General features: G+C 41.8%; 1 protein-coding gene and 1 non-coding gene across 2 annotated transcripts in view; one reads left to right on the top strand and one right to left on the bottom strand.

Annotated features, from left to right (window-relative positions):
- Positions 1–20,039, bottom strand: part of Ush2a (usherin) — a 678,886-nt gene that overhangs the window by 307,402 nt on the left and 351,445 nt on the right. Inside the window, exons 32-34 of the mRNA XM_021198607.1 lie at positions 14,945–15,104; positions 13,000–13,171; positions 7,970–8,117 (exon numbers count right to left, since the gene is read on the bottom strand). Of these exons, the coding sequence (XP_021054266.1) occupies positions 7,970–8,117; positions 13,000–13,171; positions 14,945–15,104 (480 nt within the window). The remainder of the gene's footprint in view (positions 1–7,969; positions 8,118–12,999; positions 13,172–14,944; positions 15,105–20,039) is intronic.
- LOC115064136 lies at positions 18,902–19,032 on the top strand. The gene has a single exon (XR_003843992.1). It is a non-coding gene; the product is annotated as a small nucleolar RNA SNORA17 (small nucleolar RNA).

Genomic DNA, 20,039 nt, shown 5'->3' with positions numbered 1-20,039 from the left:
AAGGCAAAGTTATATCAAACAATAAACAAAAAAATTCTATTTACACTGTGATTTAAATTTCATTGATCTCAGGTTTCCAAACTGAGCGCAAAGTACTCCTATGATGAATTAGATATTGCAAACTCTAGCTAAAGATATGTTTTACTTCTTTAACTAGACTGCTGGCTATGCATGAATGGTTTTGGAGAAATATGAAGGCTAGTTCTTAAAACAGCAAGTAGTTAAAAAAAAAACCCAAAGAAACAACAAACCAACCAACAATCAAACCAAACCCAACATAGGCATCTAGAGAGCCCATCAGGGTCCATTGGGTACTTACAAACCCTTAGTCACAGCAATGGCAGCACTGGTGAAACTTGGTGAGCCACAGAGCAAACAAAGAGACACGCATCTTGGGAAGAGATTTTCAAGAGGGAATTTTAGGAGCAGGGGTAAGATAGGTTGGATGTGGGAGTAACCAAAATGCATTCTACACATGTATGATTGCCAAAGAACAAATTTAATTAAGTAAAAACTACTTAAAGCAACACACAGAACTGATGGCCTAGTCTGGGGCAGACATTAGGCACCATGAGGTGTGCATGGATCATCCTTTACACTGACAGCTCTCAGGTATCAGAACTGCCATCAGTGCTGCCGGGAAGACAAGAGAGGGACATGCAACTAAGGAGCATACAGACAGGTGTAGACCAGGCAAGCCTTCTCCGCTGTTGACACTGCTTCTGCTTAATCTCTAAGTTTGTAGTCATTTCCTACATCTGAGCATGCTATTATGATCCTAAATGTGATCAAAACAGATCACTGAAAATATGAACATTTGTTGAAGGCCCATTACTTATGTGTAGTATTTTTGTTATTTTGAAGGACAGAAAGAATAAGAAATAGAACCCATTCTTATATAAGTAAGAAGAGAATTAAAGGAAGGTATGATTGAATAGTGGGCCAATCAAGATTAATATGAAAATGTTAAGTGTAGCAAAAAACCTAGACAACAAACTAATGGCCCAGTCAAGCAGTAGGAGCAGTGGCCGTCGGTGACGATTTCAATGTGGCTGATTCTCCTTACAGTAGAGGCTCCAAAGGGCTGCATTGGATTCACTTGCCTATCACAACTGTCTTCTCAATCCCATTGTCAAATGGTACTTTTAAATAATCACTCAAAGGGAGTTTGGAGCCTTAAATGTCCCAGAGAATCACGGACGCTTTTCTGAACTTGTGCTGGGCAAGATCAAGGGAAATGAAAAATAATCCAAAATCATATATAAGATCAATGGGAGGTGAGGGAAAAGAAGGTAAAAAATATATCGACAACAAATGGTAAAGCTATTTTTTTCTCCTGGATATGGAGTAACCAGTTGGAACTAAAACCAGAATAAGATAACTTTTCAGGAGAACTTGTGATTTTTCCTAGGAGAAAGACAGCTTTAACTACTTTTAGGTTACGTAATCATAACTCAAGTTAAGAAGAGAAGTCTGCCAACATCTCAGAAAGCTCTGTGCTCATGGTCCTAGCTCTCCCTTCTTCTCTGGTGGTATTCATATCAAAGAGTTCTCATACGTGCATCTAGATCCTTCCTCCCTCAATCAAGCTCAGAAAGAAAAAGGTGGACTACTGAACGAATCCTTGTGTTTAAAACCCTGCAGGATTTTGTATTGTTCTGTGCAGTGTTCTTGCTGGTCAGTAGCTGTGGATGGAATGTCTCCCATGTGGCAGGCATCAATCTGCATGCAGGGAACTGTGATGTAGCACAATAGCCCTGATTGCTGCCATCACAACCTTGATACTACAACCAAGACACAGGTGAGGTCTAGTGAGTGTGTATGGAGTCTCTTGAAGGAACTCCCCATGGAACAGAAGGAAAATCCAGTGGTGACAGGTGAGGAGGCAGGAACTAAGCCAGTCTGGGCTGGGTGGAGAAATGGCACTCTTCTGAGAAAATGATCTCACAGGCACAACACCCACTGGAAACCATTTCATCAAGAGGGACAGCAGCTTGGGCCATTATTTGACTATAAGTAACAGAGGTTTCACAATAAGAAGCAAAAAGCTTTCCCTGGGATGTCAGCAAGTTGCTTAAAATGCAAACGTTACAGAACAACGCAAAGACCTGCCTCTAGAACCATTCCAGTGTGGCTCCTTCACTGCTTTTAAGATGAAGATCTACCAAAGCAGAGTTTACTAGAGCGGAATGGTAAACTTGTATTTTTTGGTTACTATTCCTAGAATGAGAGAAAGCTGTGAAACGTATTTCTGCAACTGCCCTTGTTCCGTCCCACAAATATTGTAAAGGTCCGATGAAATGAGATTTTCAACAGCAGGCAGCTCTGTCAGTGGACAGCTGAGGTCACTTCAGCTAAGAGATTGCTTACAGAGATGAGAGTGGAGGCTGAAGGAGGGGAAAAAGTGGTTGTGAGCCAGCCCTTCCCAGTAATGGTCAAGACTCCCAGTAGACCAAGCATGGGCAACAGACATACTTCCATCTATGAGGAGGAAAGGATTATACCAGGTTTCAGAACTTGGAGGGTGATCTGGCATTATAAGAAAGGTTATTGGACAGAGCTTGGTATTTTGTGGAGGAACACAGCCCTGGAGTTCAGAGCCCAGCAGGAAGGTGCCAGGGCAGTGACCCGAGACTCCGTTCCCCTTACTTTCTTCTTTTGTTACCGTCACATGGGTAAGATGACGGTGTGGTGGAAGGCAAGTGTGTGGATATAATAGCGAGGCTCACCCCACTTCACAGAGAGAATACCACATCTGAGATAAATTTTAGTAGCATGGTGAGTATCTTAGAGCTAAAAGGCATCTTGGCTACATGTTGGTCCCCACACATTCGGATCCAATAGGATACACAGAATCCTAGGTCATGGACTCAGTATATCTGTTCCCCACTGCCTTGAAGACACGGAGGAGGGCAGAGAAGGGTGTGGACTTAAAACCAAAAGACTAGGAGTGCACCACTGTCACTTCCATAAGATTCTCCATGCCTTTCCTTGTTTAATCTTTGTGGGTACTAATTAGTAAGATAGCCACACAAGACTGTATTATTCTCTGTCTCTGCCTCTGTCTCTGTCTCTGTCTCTGTCTCTCTCTCTCTCTCTCTCTCTGTCTCTGTCTCTCTCTGTCTCTCTCTCTCTGTCTCTCTCTCTGTCTGTCTGTCTCTGTCTCTGTCTCTGTCTCTCTCTGTCTCTCTCTGTCTCTCTCTCTGTGTGTGTGTGTGTGCATTCATACATACAGAAAGAGAAAGGGAGAGAAAGAAAGAGAGAAAAAGGGCTGGTGAGATGGCTCAGCAGGTAAGAGCACCTGACTGCTCTTCCGAAGGTCCTGAGTTCAAATCCCAGCAACCACATGGTGGCTCACAACCATCTCATAACAACAGATGCCCTCTTCTGGAGTGTCTGAAAACAGCTATAGTGTACTTACATATAATAAATAAATAAATCTTTAAAAAAAAAAAAAGAGAGAGAGAAAAATAGAGAAGAATAGGGAGAGAGAAAGGGAGGGAGCAAAGGAGAGAGAGAGAGAGAGAGAGAGAGAGAGAGAGAGAGAGAGAGAGAGAGAGAACTAACTCAGTTATTTAATCCAGCTCCACAGACTGTTCTTCAATGAAAACTTGCAAAATGATTACTTAATTTTCATTGGCTGGCTAATGTAAGGCACTTTGGAGTTTGTCATCTGTCTCCACGATGATAGAATTTTTAAGGTGTTTAATTTAGCAGGCAAGCTGAATCATAATTGCCGGTAAAGCATACCCACTGGGGTATAGATCTTCCTGCCTCTTCATCATGCCATGTCAAGTTGTATTTCCTAAGGTGCTCAATGGGTTGTCATATGTAAGCAAGGAAATTCAATACAACACAATGTAAATTTAATACAAGGCATCTCTATTTACACTGAAGAATTATGTTTACTGTAGAAATTAAACAACAATGTGTCCATGTGCCATAAAAATAACGCACACAGTGAATATCGATGCTCCAAACCTATTTGGTTTTTTTGTTTTTTTTGTTTTTTTTTGTTTTTGTCAGTGAGGTTTGGCAATAAGAATATCAACTGCACGCTGCCCCCAAGGTTTAGATACTTATTGAGTGTGGCAGATACCTCCCTATGTGAATACTTGATCCTTCAATTAAAAAGGAAGAGAGAGAGAGAGAGAGAGAGAGAGAGAGAGAGAGAGAGAGAGAGAGACTGACTCCCACATCGCAGAAGATGCCTTATTACCATTATGCTTGCCTAAAAATGGCATCGACAGAGTCTAAAAAAGGCTGTGCTTGGGAAATTCTACCTGACAAATTGATGGGAGGTGTTTCATAAAAGTTAACCAAGGTTTGTTCCAAACTGTCAAGCAGTTTCCCTAAGTGGCTCACTGAATTCTGGAATCCATTGCACCTGTTAAAACTGAGCACTGGCAGGAAGGAAAATACAATTATATTTGGTTATGGAAAATAGCTATTTCTGAATGAAACTTTAAGAAAATACACAATCATTTCTTTAATCCCAGAAAAAAAATCACAACAGACATGTAAGCATTTGAATTTTGCCCGTAGGCGATTAAGAGTGAGTGTGTAAAACTTTCACTGTTATTTTCATAGGTCTGGTTGGAACCTTATGCTGAGGACAAGTCTGCAAAAGCTAGAGGCAGACTGAGGGGAAAATCATGAGTTTCTTCTATTCACAGAATTTATTTTCATACTGCATTCCTTCTTAATTAGCTGTCTTGATTTTGAGTAATCAAATTGTTTAATTCTTATAAGTTCAATTTTCTACATTGGTATATGGGGATATTGTAAATTTCATGGGGTAATTTTTGGAATTAAACTACTATCATACTTAGCTTTAACTGTCAACTTGACATAGTCTAGAGTCACTGGAGAAGAGGGTCTTAACTGAGGGATTACCCTGATTGGAGTGGCCCATGGGCATCTCTTATGAGCATTTGTTTTGACTGTTAAATGATGTATAAGGGAGCAGCCCACTGTGAGCAACACCATTCCCTAGGTAGGTAGTCTTGGGTTATATAAGGAGGCTAGATAAGCATGGACCCAAGTGAACTTTCCTTCACGGCTTATGCTTCATGATCCTGCCCCATCTTCATGGTACTCTGTGTAAGTCTTTAGTAACAGATTGTTAAATTCTTACAGGAGTACAACTATTTTGACATGTGTTTTGGCTAGTTTTAATTTTCAACTTAATCTTGGTTGGTTGTGAAAATAAACTCATTGAGGAATTCTGTAGGTGGCATTGACCTGCGGCTATGCCTGTGGGGATTTTCTTAATTTGATGTGGGAAGATCCACCAAGAATATGGGTGACGTGATTTGGTGAACCAGCCCCGGATTGAATAAAAAAGATAGAGAGATCTGTACTCTGCTCTTGACTGTGCATATAACTGGATGCCTCAGGTTCATTTTGACTTCCCTGCACGAGAAATCAGAGGATACAATGAAGTCAAGAGTGACCATGGGTAAAAGCCAAGGTTTGGGGCTAGTATAAGTGGATGGTGTCACTGGGTGGCATGTGACATAAAAGAAAAAGCAGGATGAGAGACAGGGGACAGGATGAAAAGCCAACGAGGACATGCTGGATTTCAGATGGGACAGAAAGCAATGAAGGTGGTAATCGGAACCTGGGATGGCTCATTTGCATTGTCAATGGGATGGGCTCTGGAGTTGCCTATATGGGGAGCCTCTGGGCTGTGAGGACTAACATAGATCAGTGTAGCCTCTGGGCATGCCTGGGAGAGAAGATCAAGATTGTATTAATTGATATGGGACAAATCCCCCTAATTGTGGGTGTTATTCTTCTACGGACTGGAGTCTCAGACTCGATCCAAGGAGAAAGGAGCTGAATGTGACCATTCACCTCCAGCTTCCTCGAGCTCCCACTGCCATGACTGCTGGCTACCATGAAGAACTAGTCTCTGGAGCTGTGATCAAAATGAAGCCTTCTAACAGCAAGCTGCTCTCCTGAGATTTGTGTCTCAGCAAGGACACAAGTAACTAATGCAGTGCTCCAAGGAGGAATGTCAGCAGGGTAAGTTTATTACATATCCCAGCATCCTCTCTGACACTTGTCTAAACACCTGGGGTGGAGCCTGAGAATCAAATTCTTAAATCAGTATTGCCAACAGGGTTCCAGTAGTCAAGTTTGAGAAACAGCACTCAGCATCATTTGAAAATGTCTCTTTGCTATGGTGAGATGGGGCCTGCAAGGGCAGGGATCGATCGCAAGTTACAAATGCACAAACCAAGTGTGGACCCTAACAAGAGGCATACCACTTATTCAGACTTCCTACTGGAAATAAATGAATGACTCATGTATTTGATCATCTGTGGGAGTTCTGGACAGATAATTAAATATCATTAAGTTCAGGTCAAATGATGTAGGTGTCATGGGGAAGGCATTGGAAGATCATGGGGTCAAGAGAAGTGGGGATGCTTAAACTCAAGGAAGGTCAGTGTGGCTAACCTAAAAGGTCCTCTAGATCAGGTGTGATCTTTACCACTGAGAAATCTCTACAACCCCTTTAATTGTTGCCCCACTAGGAAAGTACAGAAAGTTCTAATGAGATTGAACACATTATGCTATCATGAATGAGTTACCCGAATATTCCTTGCTTCTTGCTCATTGGATATATTTAACAAACGCTTTGCACACGAACAGAATGTAAAGTGAAGACCCTCAAAAACGAGAAAAGGGCAGGCAAGCCAGGAGCACAGGGCAGGGGAAGACTGACAACTACCAAGCTGGAAGACAGCCCTGTTCGCTGCAAGCCAGGTAGCCGGTTAGCAGCCATCCAGTCAGAACGAATCAGTAACGTTTCACTGACACCTACGGACTAGACAGATTTCTTTGTGGAGTCAGAATTGTGACAAGGATTTTGGCTGCTTAATATAGTATTCTATAGACATCATTTATTTTTATTAAGAAAGTTGAAACCATACAAGAGTAGCTTCAATGGCAGAGAGAATTACTCCTTCTAATTACCATAATTCTTTCCACTACCTCAAATATAGCTATTGCATTGGCTAAAAGTTTAATTAAGAGGAAACAGTGTACTTAATTCATAGTAAACGTGAGGCAATCTGGAAAAACCACACGGTTTTTTTTCTTGCTTTATTCTTTCTGGCTATACTTGCAGAAGCCACTTCTGTTTTCAGCACTGAGTTATTTAACAACAGTTTCTACAATAGTAATGTATTTTGATATTTGTCACAAAGAGGGACATGGTTTGATCACCTGTTCATTCTGCCAGAGTTAAACAGAAATTCGATGTTTAACAAATCTTAACAATATCTCCAATAACCGGATAAATAGATCAGTGTCTGAGAAATCCTATTAGATGTCTTTATAAGGAGGCTTTGTTTTCCTGGTGTTTAACTGGATCGCTCTTAACTCTCTAAACAGCACAAGGACACATACACCACATACGAACACAGTGCACCCTAAGTTAAGTAGAAGTATATGCATGTTTAATGCATGCATTGTCTAAATCTCCATGTTAAAATATTTATAAATAGCATTCTAAGGAATATGAGTTCGGAGTGGCCTCTTTTAAAATAAACTTATTAACTCAGAAGCACTTGAAACACCCTGTGTACGCGGCCTCCCCACCTCTTTACTTCTCCAAGGAAGAACTCATAGCCGCTGAAAAGGGAAAGTCACTAAAGACAATGTCACTCTCAAAGCTACATTCTCCCAGACTCTCCATTTGTCCCTGTCCTCTCTCCTAGCTCTCACAAAACAGTGGCGTGCAGTACACAAGAGTCATCAAGAGGGAGCACTTTTGAGCCACCAAAACTGCATGTTAGCCTAAAAGCTCACTCTACCTAACTACAGGGATAGTGTCTCAGGTATTTTATGTGCTAAAATGATCATTAAAAATTAAGTACCACATATAAGCTGCCATTTAGAATATTAATTTACTTTTGCTAATCATGTTTTTAACTTCAGGCTAAAAGAGTTCACTCACCATTCGGATACCCAGGTTCTGTCCAGGAGATGTTAAAGGAGTCTGGTGAGTAAGAGTGAGCTCTGGGGGCTGGCACACCTTCCGGAACCGTCTCCTCCATTAGGGCCTGGCTGGGCTCACTTGTTGTACAGCCCCCACCGGTACACACCTAAGCCAGAGCAGAGAAAAACACTTCAGTCCTGGCTCTCAAAGTTTAGATGAATGGTGAAGAGAGACAACTCATAGGGGGAGCCCTGGATTCCACTAAAATAAGATTCCCTCCGGGGCCCCCAACTATGTTTGTTTCGATGATGAAGGACAACGTTTAATTAGATTGCTTTTTAAGACCTGAGAGTTCATCTTCTAATAAGCACAAAACAACCCAGGGTGCAGGAAGAACCGGCCTATGTTACAGCCGAGAGATCCACATTTGACTCTCGAGCAGCTCCAGACAAGTGTGAGGACCCTTTCAAAGCTAACCAGGTGGCTCTGTGGCACATGGCTTAGTGAGTTAAGCAACTGTGTCGAAGGCAACAGGACCTGAGTCTGGATCCTAGACGAACATGGCAAACTTCTCCTGTATCCCCAGCATCCAGAGCAGATGGATCGCTGGGGCTCACTGGCTCGCCAGTGTGAGGAAAAAATGTAAGCTCCAGGTTTAGTTAGAGAACCTGTCTACAAAATAAAGTGGAAAGCACACATGACCCTACCACATTCCCACACATACAAGACACATGTGCGCACACACACACACACACACACACACACACACACACAAAGGGGGTTGGATGGAGATGAGCAAATAAGTCAATAAAAAGCAAGGTGGACAGCATATGAGGGATGATGTCCACAGCTGACCTCTGACCGCCATTGAGTGCGTACACGTTTCCCCCCTCCCACATACACACAGAGGGGGAGGGGAAAGACAGCAGTAACCCACGTCTTCAGAATGACTTCTCATGAGCTTAAGCATGTTCCAAACAAGTGTGATTGTCATCTATGGACACAGTTGCATTACAGTAGATGCCTTAGGCAGACCCCGTGAGATTCCCTTGATTTTTCTGATGCAGGACACACAGATACATGCAAAAGAAGAACTCTAGTGCTCTTCAAGATGGATCTTTTGCCAATCAGGCCGAATCAGCTAGCTGTGTGGCCAAACCCCGCTGTCAGAAGCCACCTCTGACTCAAGAACCAGCTGCCACAACATTTCAGAAGGAACTGAGGACAGGAGCCTATGACCTACATGCTACAAGTCTCAGAAATTATCCAGGAAGTGGGTCATGTGTGGTGTCTGAGCCATCAGAGCAAACATGTCAGAAGGCTACCCTGTTTCTCAAAGAGATGTGATATGTTCACTTATACTTTTAGATTTTTATTCCTTAGATCAAAGCACATGGCAGTATATGCTTGTTAAACTGATCACAAAGTGAGATTTAATTCTGATTGCTACCATTTTCTTTCTCATTTGTGCTTATAGTCCAGGACATTCCTCTGTTACCTCTCTCCAGAGAAATGCTGTGCTATGTGACATATACTATTGCACTATTTATTTAAATGGAGCATAAACTAAAATTGGTTTTCTTTTGAGAATTTTATGATGCTTTCTAAAATAAATAAAATGTCCTCTTTGGGAGGACTGTCCCCTGGACTGTCATCAGAAATCTGCAAACTGGTTGCTTGACGAAGAAGCAGCTTGGAGTGAAAGAGATGCTCTGTCTGGCCAGCAAGACAGGGGTATAAGCAGTTGTTGAAACAACAGACGTCTCTGCAACTTGATCTCAGCTTTGGCATCTAGAGGACTCTTCTTAAACTTGCATCTGATTGGTCTAACGCTGATTGAAATTCTGACTTAGGAAAATAAATAACTGAATTGATTGAAGACATCTTTATAAAACAGAGAGGGCTGTGAAAGCCGGAGAGGGAGTAAGCTGCTTCGACCCATATCCTCCAGTTTTTAGTCAATCACAGACACTTGAAAACAAAGCTCACAGTGTTGTGTTGCCATCCTCAATAGCTCTGCAACTTCTGATCTAAACAGCCTTTGGTTGGTACAATAAAATATGTATGTAATCTAATTACCGTGATAATTTTTGATATAATCACTATTAGGAACTACTAAAGATAACATTCTTATTTTTTTTCCTAGTATTTTGTTTTCAGATAAGCAGGGCCCAAAGGAATGTAGGATAATTTAAAGCATGAAGGATGAAGGAAAAAAACAAAACAAAACAAAATAAATAAATAAATAAATACCCCTCACAATTGCTATATCTGGTCTTTTACCAGAGAAGTGGACCCTGAGACTTAGGGAGAGATATTGTCTGGTAAAGTGCCTACTATGCGAACATGAGGTCCTGAGTTCAGATCTCCAGCACCCATGTAGGAAGATGGCTTGGTGTTGTGCATCTGTAACCCTAGCACTTTGGGGAGAATCCCTGCAGCTTGCTGAAGAGTCTAGACAATAGGTGAGGCCTGAGGTCTTTTACCAGGAAAGATTCACTTTCCAAAAATAAAGTCAAGAGAAAGAGAAGACAGATGTCACTGATCACGGGGCTCCACAGGCATGCACACATGCCTGCTCCTACTTGAATACACAGACACAATCATGTGCATATCATACACATGCACACACACACAAAGTCGACCTCACCATTTCCATTATTTAGCATTCATCATGTGACAAACAGTATTTTCAAATAGTAGCCTCTGCCTGCATTGATACCATCTTCCCATAGCTGTTAAATTACTGAATTTATTAGGAACCATTAAGACCTATCAAACTTCAACACAAACATCACTGCATGCAGAATTCAGGCTTTGGAAGCACGCATCTCCAATACCAACATTCTAAAAGAAACCACGGAGCAGTATTTAGAGTCTCAGGCTCTTTCTGGAGTGACTGCAGTTGGTAGTTGTTCATCCATTCCCACACGAGCTGTCTGTGCAGCGCCTTCTCTCTAGCAGGTACTGTCAGCGCTCTGCACAGAGGATTCGAGAAGATGCAATTTTTCTGCATCTGGAGGGCTTATAACCCAGTCTAAGGAAAGCATTAAGTGGAGTGACATGGAGTAGCTCTGTGGCCTAAGTGTTTGATGTGCACCCACAGGTTCAAATCCCCAGTGGGTCTTCCTCTGTTTCAAAGGCCACTGGAGGACCTTGGTGTCTGCATGTTCTGTTACCAAGCACTTAGTCAACACACTAAAACAATCCATAAAGGGCACTATGCCGTGGTGAACACCTGCTCTCCGCCACATATCTAATGACCTTGAGAGCTACTTATTATATTGAGACTGTGAAATATACAATAATCCATCAATTAACCAGGATGAGCCTAAAATGTCCTGCTTCATTTAATTTACTGTTTAACTGAGTTAAGTTAAAACAAGCCAACAGAAAAACCTTTAGTTGAATACTTCCTGAAAAATGCACTAGGGTACTTTTTTGCCCCCACAAATATAGTGGAATTGAAACCAAAATGAGCAACTTTGCCTTCGTAACAACCTTTAAGGCACAAGGACATCAAGACTGGATACACATTGTAATTATTTGGGGTTACCTTTTCAGCATCACAGAATTTTAGTTCTCTCAAAAAGACATTAAAAACCATTAAATTTAATGCCCTAATTTTTGTCCTGAAAAAAAAAAAAAAGTTGATGTGCCTCTGTATACTTGCCTTGGGTTAAGCAGTAAGAAAATCTGAATTTCTGAACTCAAGGGAACAGAGCACTAAGTCACTGGTACTTAGTTTTCAAGTTATAACAAAATTAAAAACTCTAGGCTATTAAAGTGGATTTTGATTGACTGCACAGTATATCCTAAAAATCGCCTTAGGAACGGAACATTTTAACACCACTTACCTCCTGATAAAATGCCAAGTTTCAACAATTTCTGTTTAATCTTGGTTGCTTCCAAGCAATTGAGACTGAACAGGGTCTTCATGTGTACAGCTATTTTTGAAAACAGTGTGGACTTCACTATTTATTAGCTTTTGAAAATCAACTTTGTACACTTCTTAGCTTTTCAGTGACGTGACTAAAGTAACCTGAACTGTCACTTTCCAGATCCACATGCTGTGCTGAGCAGCAAGGCACATGGGGACATTCAGAACAGGGTCTCACATTGTCTGCCTGCCCTTGTTTTGTGCTGTCAAGGCAGACAGTTAACAACAGTGGGATGCAGTTTATTTTCTCATGGTATAATATTTTGAGCATTCACGAGCATGTTAAGTAAAATGAATGCGTACACAGTGTCTACATAAATGTAAATTTATTCATAATCAAGAGCAGAATATTTTCTATGGCATTTATCAAAGCAAATACCCTCATATAGGTATTGCCATAAAATGAAGAGGGTGTTTAAAACAAATAGGGACAACCTCATGTTTATATTCAGTTATTTTCAGATGTGCTATTAAACTTAACAAAAGATTATATTTCATCAAAAAGCAAAAGGAAATGGGAGTACAAACTCCACAGCAATATCAAGGTCTTTTAAAAGACCTTCCTATGCAGAAGTGCCATTTAGCATTAAAAATGCCACCTTCTTCCCAAGGAAAGCTCTAAACTGTTGATTCTGGTGTTTCATCAAGTGACTGTTCTTCTGAGGAGAAGTTTAATATAAATCACAGTAAAATAACAATCAAGACTATCTTGGGGTCATTTGAATCTTCATTTAAAAATACAAGATCTAAATTCATACTGTGAGGAGTTTTTCAAATGAATACACACACCACAGGAAACCACCTTATTAATCTAAGCATTTTGGGGAAAGCTCTCAACAATTATAATGTCCTACAAATAATAAAAAAATAGTTCTGAGCATTTCGCCACATTTCAAGGAAAATCTCCTAACTCTGATGGTTACTTTATCCGTTCAAATAACACAAACCAAGTATGTAGCTAATCAACCATTACCTTTAGGCTATGAGGGGAATTTTCAGTATAAATACTATGCTATCGGGCTTTGTGGTATTTTGTTAGTTTGTTTGTTTGATTTGGGAAGGAGGGAAGATGAGATGAAGGGAAAGGGCAGAAGCTAAGTTGACTTACTCTCAGCTTGATGAGGTATAGAACCCCAGGGGAAAGGTGGCGGAGCACGTGAGCCTGGAGGTTTTCTGTGCTGTTATAGACAACACTCCACACTATGGAGTTATGTGTAGGATTCAAAGTATATAATATATAGCACTCCAGAATTCCATTTAGTTGCCTTGGTTGTTTCCACCTGGAAAGGAAAAAAAGTTAGGGCATTTCAGCATCATTCATTCATGTCTAAACACAGACATATAGGATTGGTTAATGGTCACATAGATATTAATGAATCCTGTGTAAAAAACCTACATGCATTTTTTTTGCTCAAATGTAATTGTCTCTAAAACATACATGGTTATTAAATGCTTATTCTTAGAATTTTAAAGGAAATGTGACATAGACTTTGCCTTCCAGTTACTTATCAATTGTGTGTGTGTGTGTGTGTGTGTGTGTGTGTATTTATTGTCTATGCTCGTGCATATGCAAGGACTCACATACAGAGGGAGACATCAGAGTTCCTTGCCCATCATCCTGATCTCCACTCCTGTACACAAAGTCTCTCGTGGACCCTGAAGCTATAATGGCTGAACAGCAAGCAACAGAACCTTCCTGCACCCTACCACCACCACTGGGGTTACAGGCATGTGTGACCACACCTAGTTTTTATGTGTCTTCTGGGGAATTTTACTCAGGTCTTCATGATGGTACTCTTAGTGAGCCATCTTTATATCCCATTGCAATTTAAAATAGTTAAGGATATACAAATGTGTATGATTTATTTTTTAATCTTGTGTTTAGGATATCAGACAAAAATTGGCAAGCACAGAGCATCTGTGTACTCCTGAGGAGTGTGAGAGAAAGAGCGACACACAGCAGTCCTGACAAACCTAGCAGTCCAGCACAGAGTGAGCAGGTGGTTCCAGACAGAAACCCAGGAGAGCCCAGGGAATGGGAGGGGCTTCTTGAAGCTGGGAGGTTTTACATCCAAATAGAGGATTTGGACAGGAGGAAGCCAGAGGGATGTCGCTTCAGAGGAAGGTTGCAGCCTCTTGGGGATGAGAAGGGCCAGTTGCAGGACAGAAGACAATGCAGTCCAGAGATACTCAGGGAAGTGGGGTATCTTTTAGAACAAATAAAATGGCTTGTCTGAAGACAAGTAAGGGCCAATATAAGAACTTGGGCTAACAACAACAACAACAACAACAACAACAACAACAAAGAATGGTAAGCCCTTTAGTTTGAGCGAATGCCATGATTTATTCAGTGTATTTTGTTCACAGATGAGAAAACTGGGAGTAAGCAACGAAAACCCATGAACTGACGAGACAAGAAATCTATTAAGTTTTAACTCAGCATCTTAGAAGTCACTAACATCAGAGAAAAATCTAAACATTTTTAAAAGTCATATTCCTGTCTGACTTGAAGTACAGGGGAAGGAAGCTGGCTGCTCTTGTAGAGGGTCTGCTTTGCTTCTGGCCACTCATACGGAGGCCCACAACCCTCAGTATCTCCAGTTCCAGGGGATCTGATGCTCTCTTATGGCATCCTTAGGCACCAGTCATATATGATGCGTGTGTGTGCGTGTGTGTGTGTGCGTGTGTGTGTGTGTGTGTGTGTGTGTGCACATGCACACACACACACACAAATAAATCTTTTTAAAAAAGAAGTTCTATATGCACATACATATGGTATGTATTAATCTTGACAGTGGATAAGTAGGTGGTCATTTTTCTTTTACTGACAACTGCACAGAAGTTGCATACACATTTAGCTTGCTCTGATTGCCTAGAGACAAAAGGGAGATTACGTTGACAAGTGATAATCAAAGGTTCCTAGAACCACTGGCCTAATCATTTCTGTGCATTTAATCACAATACAATTAGTCTGATGTCGCAAGCCCTGCTGAATGGACTTACTGGCATTCTGACATGAGCCAGCCTGTGCAAGACACTAGAGCTCTACTTACTGTACGTAGATAGTCCTAGAACCCAGGACAGTCAGATCCGGGGGATCCACTCGCTCTGGCGGCAGCTGTGCTGTGTGCAAGATGACTTGGGAGCTGTTTGTGCACCCTGCTTGTGTGCATGCGCCAACTGTAATCTTGTAGGCCGTGAATACTCTTAAATCTGGGGAAAGGGAATGAATGAACTTACTCTTTATAATATACTTTCTCAGAAGAGCTCACTCCCCTTCTCCATTCTGACCTCTAGGAATTGTAAAATAAAAATAAGAGTCAATAATTATGAAAGTGAACAAAAATAAAGTGGGCTTCTTTTTTAAATGGCATGACTGCATTGACATGGACCTGTGTCAGTCACACATCCATCTGACTTCTTCATCTTAACGATTTGTTTTCTTGAATGTCTATGGTCAGGTAAATCATATTCAGGGTTTAGTCTTAGTTAAAAATAAATGAGATATTTAAATTTGTTTGAAGACAACAGGAGTTGCTTTTGAAATGCAAGTATACAACCTATAACAATGACTTTGAAATTCCTTTTGCCTGTCTCTCTGGCTGTGGTCTGTATTTGACCTTCAGATCATCTGAGTTGAGTGCACAGGTATCTTCACGTGTCAGATGTCCCTGACACTCCCCAATGGGACCTTGGCACAGGTGGCAGCTATCCTCTGCTCGTCTGACCCCATAGCACTTTGTGCATACCTCCAGAATGACAACAATCATGGCTTCACAGCCATGTCGTTGCTTTAGCATCTAATACCATGTCTGACATGTTAGAGGCTTTGGGTATGTATAACTGAATCAATGAATATAGAACTATGACAAAGATGAAGATACAGTTGAGCTAGGTATGAAAGGCAACCTTGAAAAGTGGGGTAGTGCCCTAACCAGAATAATCTCTCCTTCCCTTGAATTTCCTTGGCATTTCAGACCTGTTTACTTTCCTAGTGACTACAACATCCCTAAGGAGAACACACAAATCTATGATTTCCCAACTCCATCCTTAAATGCCCTGAATTCTTTACATATAAAAATACTTAATACTCTTAACTAAATTTTGGACCAAGTTTACCAAGCTTTAAATATAATTTGTACTTTCATAATATTAAAAATAGTAATTTTGAGAAACATCATTGAAACATGTCATGATTTAAGTAACACATATTCTTAAATCTCATTAACCTTGAACCATTACAATTTCATGTTTAAAAGATTAATGAAATGCAACCTAATTCAGGCAAATAGATTTTGCATTATACTGATAGCAAAAGTAAACTAGGAAAGGCATGCTGATTTTCATGCAAAATACAATCAATTGGTTAAGCATGTAGGTCACCAGAAGAAAGGCAATCCAGTAATTTTGTAGCAAATGTTGTTTCAGAACAAAAAGAGGTCACTGGGATGACACTCAGCATGTTTCTAACCAAACCTTGCTTCTTTCTAGCTTCTCCATTGTATCTAATGGTGCCATGCTGACACAGGCACCTTCATTCAGTGTGGTCAGAGGAACATGGCAAGGACACCCTGAAGGTGACCAACCAGCACGGAACAGTATGACTCTGAGAGCTGATGACAGCAACTTCATCAAATGTGCAGGAGTAAGAACTGGAGTGCCTTCATTTGGACAAACATTGTATAAAACTTATGTCCTACTCAGGGATACTATGGCTGTGATGAAACACTGTGACCAAAAACAACTTGAGGAGGAAGATAGTTTATTTGGCTTACACTTTTGCAACATTGTTTATCACATAGGATGTCTAGCTAGCACAATTTACAGAAAGAAAAAAAAAGGGTTACCAGTGTGGGTGAGACTGGGAGAGAGGTAGGTTCCTAAAATTCATATCCTTAGGGATATCTTACCCTGATATGGGGTGTGTGTGTGCGTGTGTGTGTGCATGTATGTGCGCGTGTGTGTGTGCATGTGTGTGCGCGTGTGTGTGCGTGCATGTGTGCGTGTGTGTTTGTGCCCGTGCGTATGTGTGTGCATGTGTGTGCATGCATGTGTGTGTGTGTGTGCACGCGCGTGCACACCCATGCTTCCATGAGCTCATGGAGCCCAGATGTTGACTACAGGTATCATCTTCAATTGTTATCTTATTTAATTTGATTTTATTCTAGTTTATTTTATTCTTTTAGCAGGGACCTCTGGCTGACCTATTACTTTGTGATCCCTCTGTAAATTGTTGCTTTTAGGTGTTTTGTCACAGCAAGAATAAGAGTACACAATACACATGATGTGAGGAAAGATAATTTAAGGAACAACTTCTACCCACAGGGCTACTCTGCCAGATCATACTGTGCTTATGTAACGAAAGAGTCTACTGTAAGTCTCTGGTACTCGTCCTTTTCTGTTCCTAATTTTCAAGAACTTAGTGACCTCTTTCTCTTCTTTACCATGGGTCTGAATTCCTTATATTTTCTGGAAAGGAAAAAAGAGGGGTTACATTCTGTGTCATTTCAGGTGTGAAAGCCAGGATGGCATAGAACTTAGGCCAGGAGTCACAGTCCATGTGGCCTATTCTGAGTGACCCTTGAATATATTTTAGTCCTATCAGGACATCTTGGTTAACAGCAATTGAAACTTGATACTTCCATGTCCTTTGCTCAGTAATCGTCGGAGTTTCCTTTTCTGTTATATTCAGAGGCAGGGATGCAGCTACGGAGTTTGCATTGGGTGAAGAAATAACTTCATTCTAGAACCATCTATCTCATATGTCTCCTTTATACCTGGGACTTTGTGATCTTAGCTGTCACCCCAGTGATTATGTTATGACTGTACATAGTGTCCCCAATCTGTAAAATATTCTGTTCTGCACACTGTGAGGAGCGGGTTTGGCTGCGGCCCCTAGATGGCGCCTGGGACTGCTGCCAAGTCTAATGGCTAACAACTGACATCCTCATATCCCTCAAGATAGCCATGTCCGTTAAACTGCACTGCACAGATGCACCACAACGAAAGATCAGATGACGTGACAAATGTAGTCCTGAGCCAATGAACTGGGCCTACGTGGAATGGGGTAATGGGGAGTGGACTAGAGGGTATAAAAGGGGATGGCCGAGAGAGAAGAAGAAGGGGGAACGTTTTAGTGCACATAGTTATGTTCCTGAATAAACTGCTTTGAGAAGGACATAGGTTTCATAGCTTCTTTTCTGCTGGTTGGAGATGGCAGCGACAGCACACTATCAACCCATGACTAGATGACCTAACATAAATGCATCCAGGCTATCTGCCACAGATGGGAATAGACTCCTATAGCAAGTGTATCAAAGGGATTCTACTGTTTCGGCAAGTTTTCTTCTTTGGGTTTGGAAGCATCCATTTCTATGGCTATTGGGACTGGAGATGAGGAGGAGGAGGTGACCACACCCAGGAGGGTCGTGAGGGTCGTGTTTGGGTAGAGTGAGCATGATTCTTGTTTTAGTTCATTCTCTATTGCTTGGAGGAGACATTGTGACCCTGGCAACTCATTAAAACAAACATTTAATTGGGGCTTTCTCACAGTTTCAGAGGTTTAGTCCATTATCTTCATGACAGGAAACATGTCTACATGTATGCAGACATGGTGCTGGAGAAGCAGTTGCGAGATCTACATATGAATCGACAGGCAGCAGGTCACTGGGCCGGGGTTAGGCTTTCGAAAGCTTAAAACCCACCCCAAGTGACATAGTTCCTCCAACAAGGCCACATCTCATTCTACTAAATAGTGCCACTCCAGAGTGACTAGGTAGTCAAATCTCCGAGCCTAGAAGGCCATTATTATTCAACCACCACAGCTCTTGAGGCAGGATTGAAACAGAAGAACCAATCCTTATCAAACCCTCTAGTCATCGATACAGTTCACCCCAATTATTCTGTATCCTAAGTACTCTTCAAGTTTGTGGATGAACAAGGCATTTCATTTTAGGACAAACATGCCTTTAATGTACATTACATTTGAGGCTTAAGAATGTTCATACTGAGCTGCTCCTAAGGTCTTACAGATGTGGCTGCTGTGTCACATGTGTAGCAGTAGGTGGCAGAGAGGAGAGGGGCTATGTCCACACTCAGTCTTCTGACCAATAAATATCTGAATGATTAGTAGCCTTACGGTCTCCCAAAAGAAAAGCAAGCCTGAGAGGACCCCAGTCTGGTGCCAGGAGGCCCAGACAGGAAGCCAGCCTGAGATGACCACCAATCCTGCACTGTAGGCTTGGATGAGCTCCCAGGATGGGGAACAAGCCAGAGACTAGAAGAATCCTGGTTGGGACCACAGGCCCCAGGGACTGAACCCAAAATAAACAACCATGAGCAAGTGGCATGGGTCCACTTGGGCAAGCTGAGAGAGGAACAAGCCAAGAAGACCACTAGAATGGTGCCACAAAGCCGAGATGAGTACCAGCATGGTTCTGTGCAGGTCTAGGGGGCAGTTCATGCCCGAGATGCCCCCTGCTTGGTGCCATGATGCATGACTGGGACACAGCACTCCTGAGACTACTCTTGAGAAAACCCTAGACTTACAGAGATGCTGAGTGCCACTTGGTGGAGAAATGGAAATGATAGAGAGACAGAAGGAGGGAGAGAGAGAAAGAGAGAGAGAGAGAGAGAGAGAGAGAGAGAGAGAGAGAGAGAGAGAGAGAGANGAGAGAGAGAGAGAGAGAGAGAAAGAAAGAAAGAAAGAAAGAAAGAAAGAAAGAAAGAAAGAAAGAAAGAAAGAAAGAAAGAAAGAACACTAATGACTCAAGGGTAATGAGAAACAACCTTACCTGAGTAGTTGGGACCATGGTGGAGTTTTAGCCTATGCTTCTACCAAAGGCTGCATCTGGGTCTGACCATGGCTCTATAGCAGCAGAGGTCTGTTACCACCAAGGGCAAGGTAGATATCCCTGGTCTGGTCTGCCCCTGGAGACAGGTTGATGTCCAAGGACTGTGCAGAATGGGCCTCGCCTCTCACACAAGCATCCTGGGTGAGCTATCCCTGAGGCATGAGAGCAGGAGCGCTGTCCTATCCCAGCCAGCTTCAGCACACTGGAGAGCAGCCCCTGCACATTGTGGGCATTGCATGTGAGCCAGCCTGGAGGACAGTGGCACAGGAGAGCTGCCCCATCACTCCTCTCCTCT

Source organism: Mus pahari, chromosome 5, assembly GCF_900095145.1.
Source record: "Mus pahari chromosome 5, PAHARI_EIJ_v1.1, whole genome shotgun sequence".
Taxonomy (NCBI): domain Eukaryota; kingdom Metazoa; phylum Chordata; class Mammalia; order Rodentia; family Muridae; genus Mus; species Mus pahari.
This window is presented reverse-complemented; position numbering and strand designations above follow the sequence as displayed.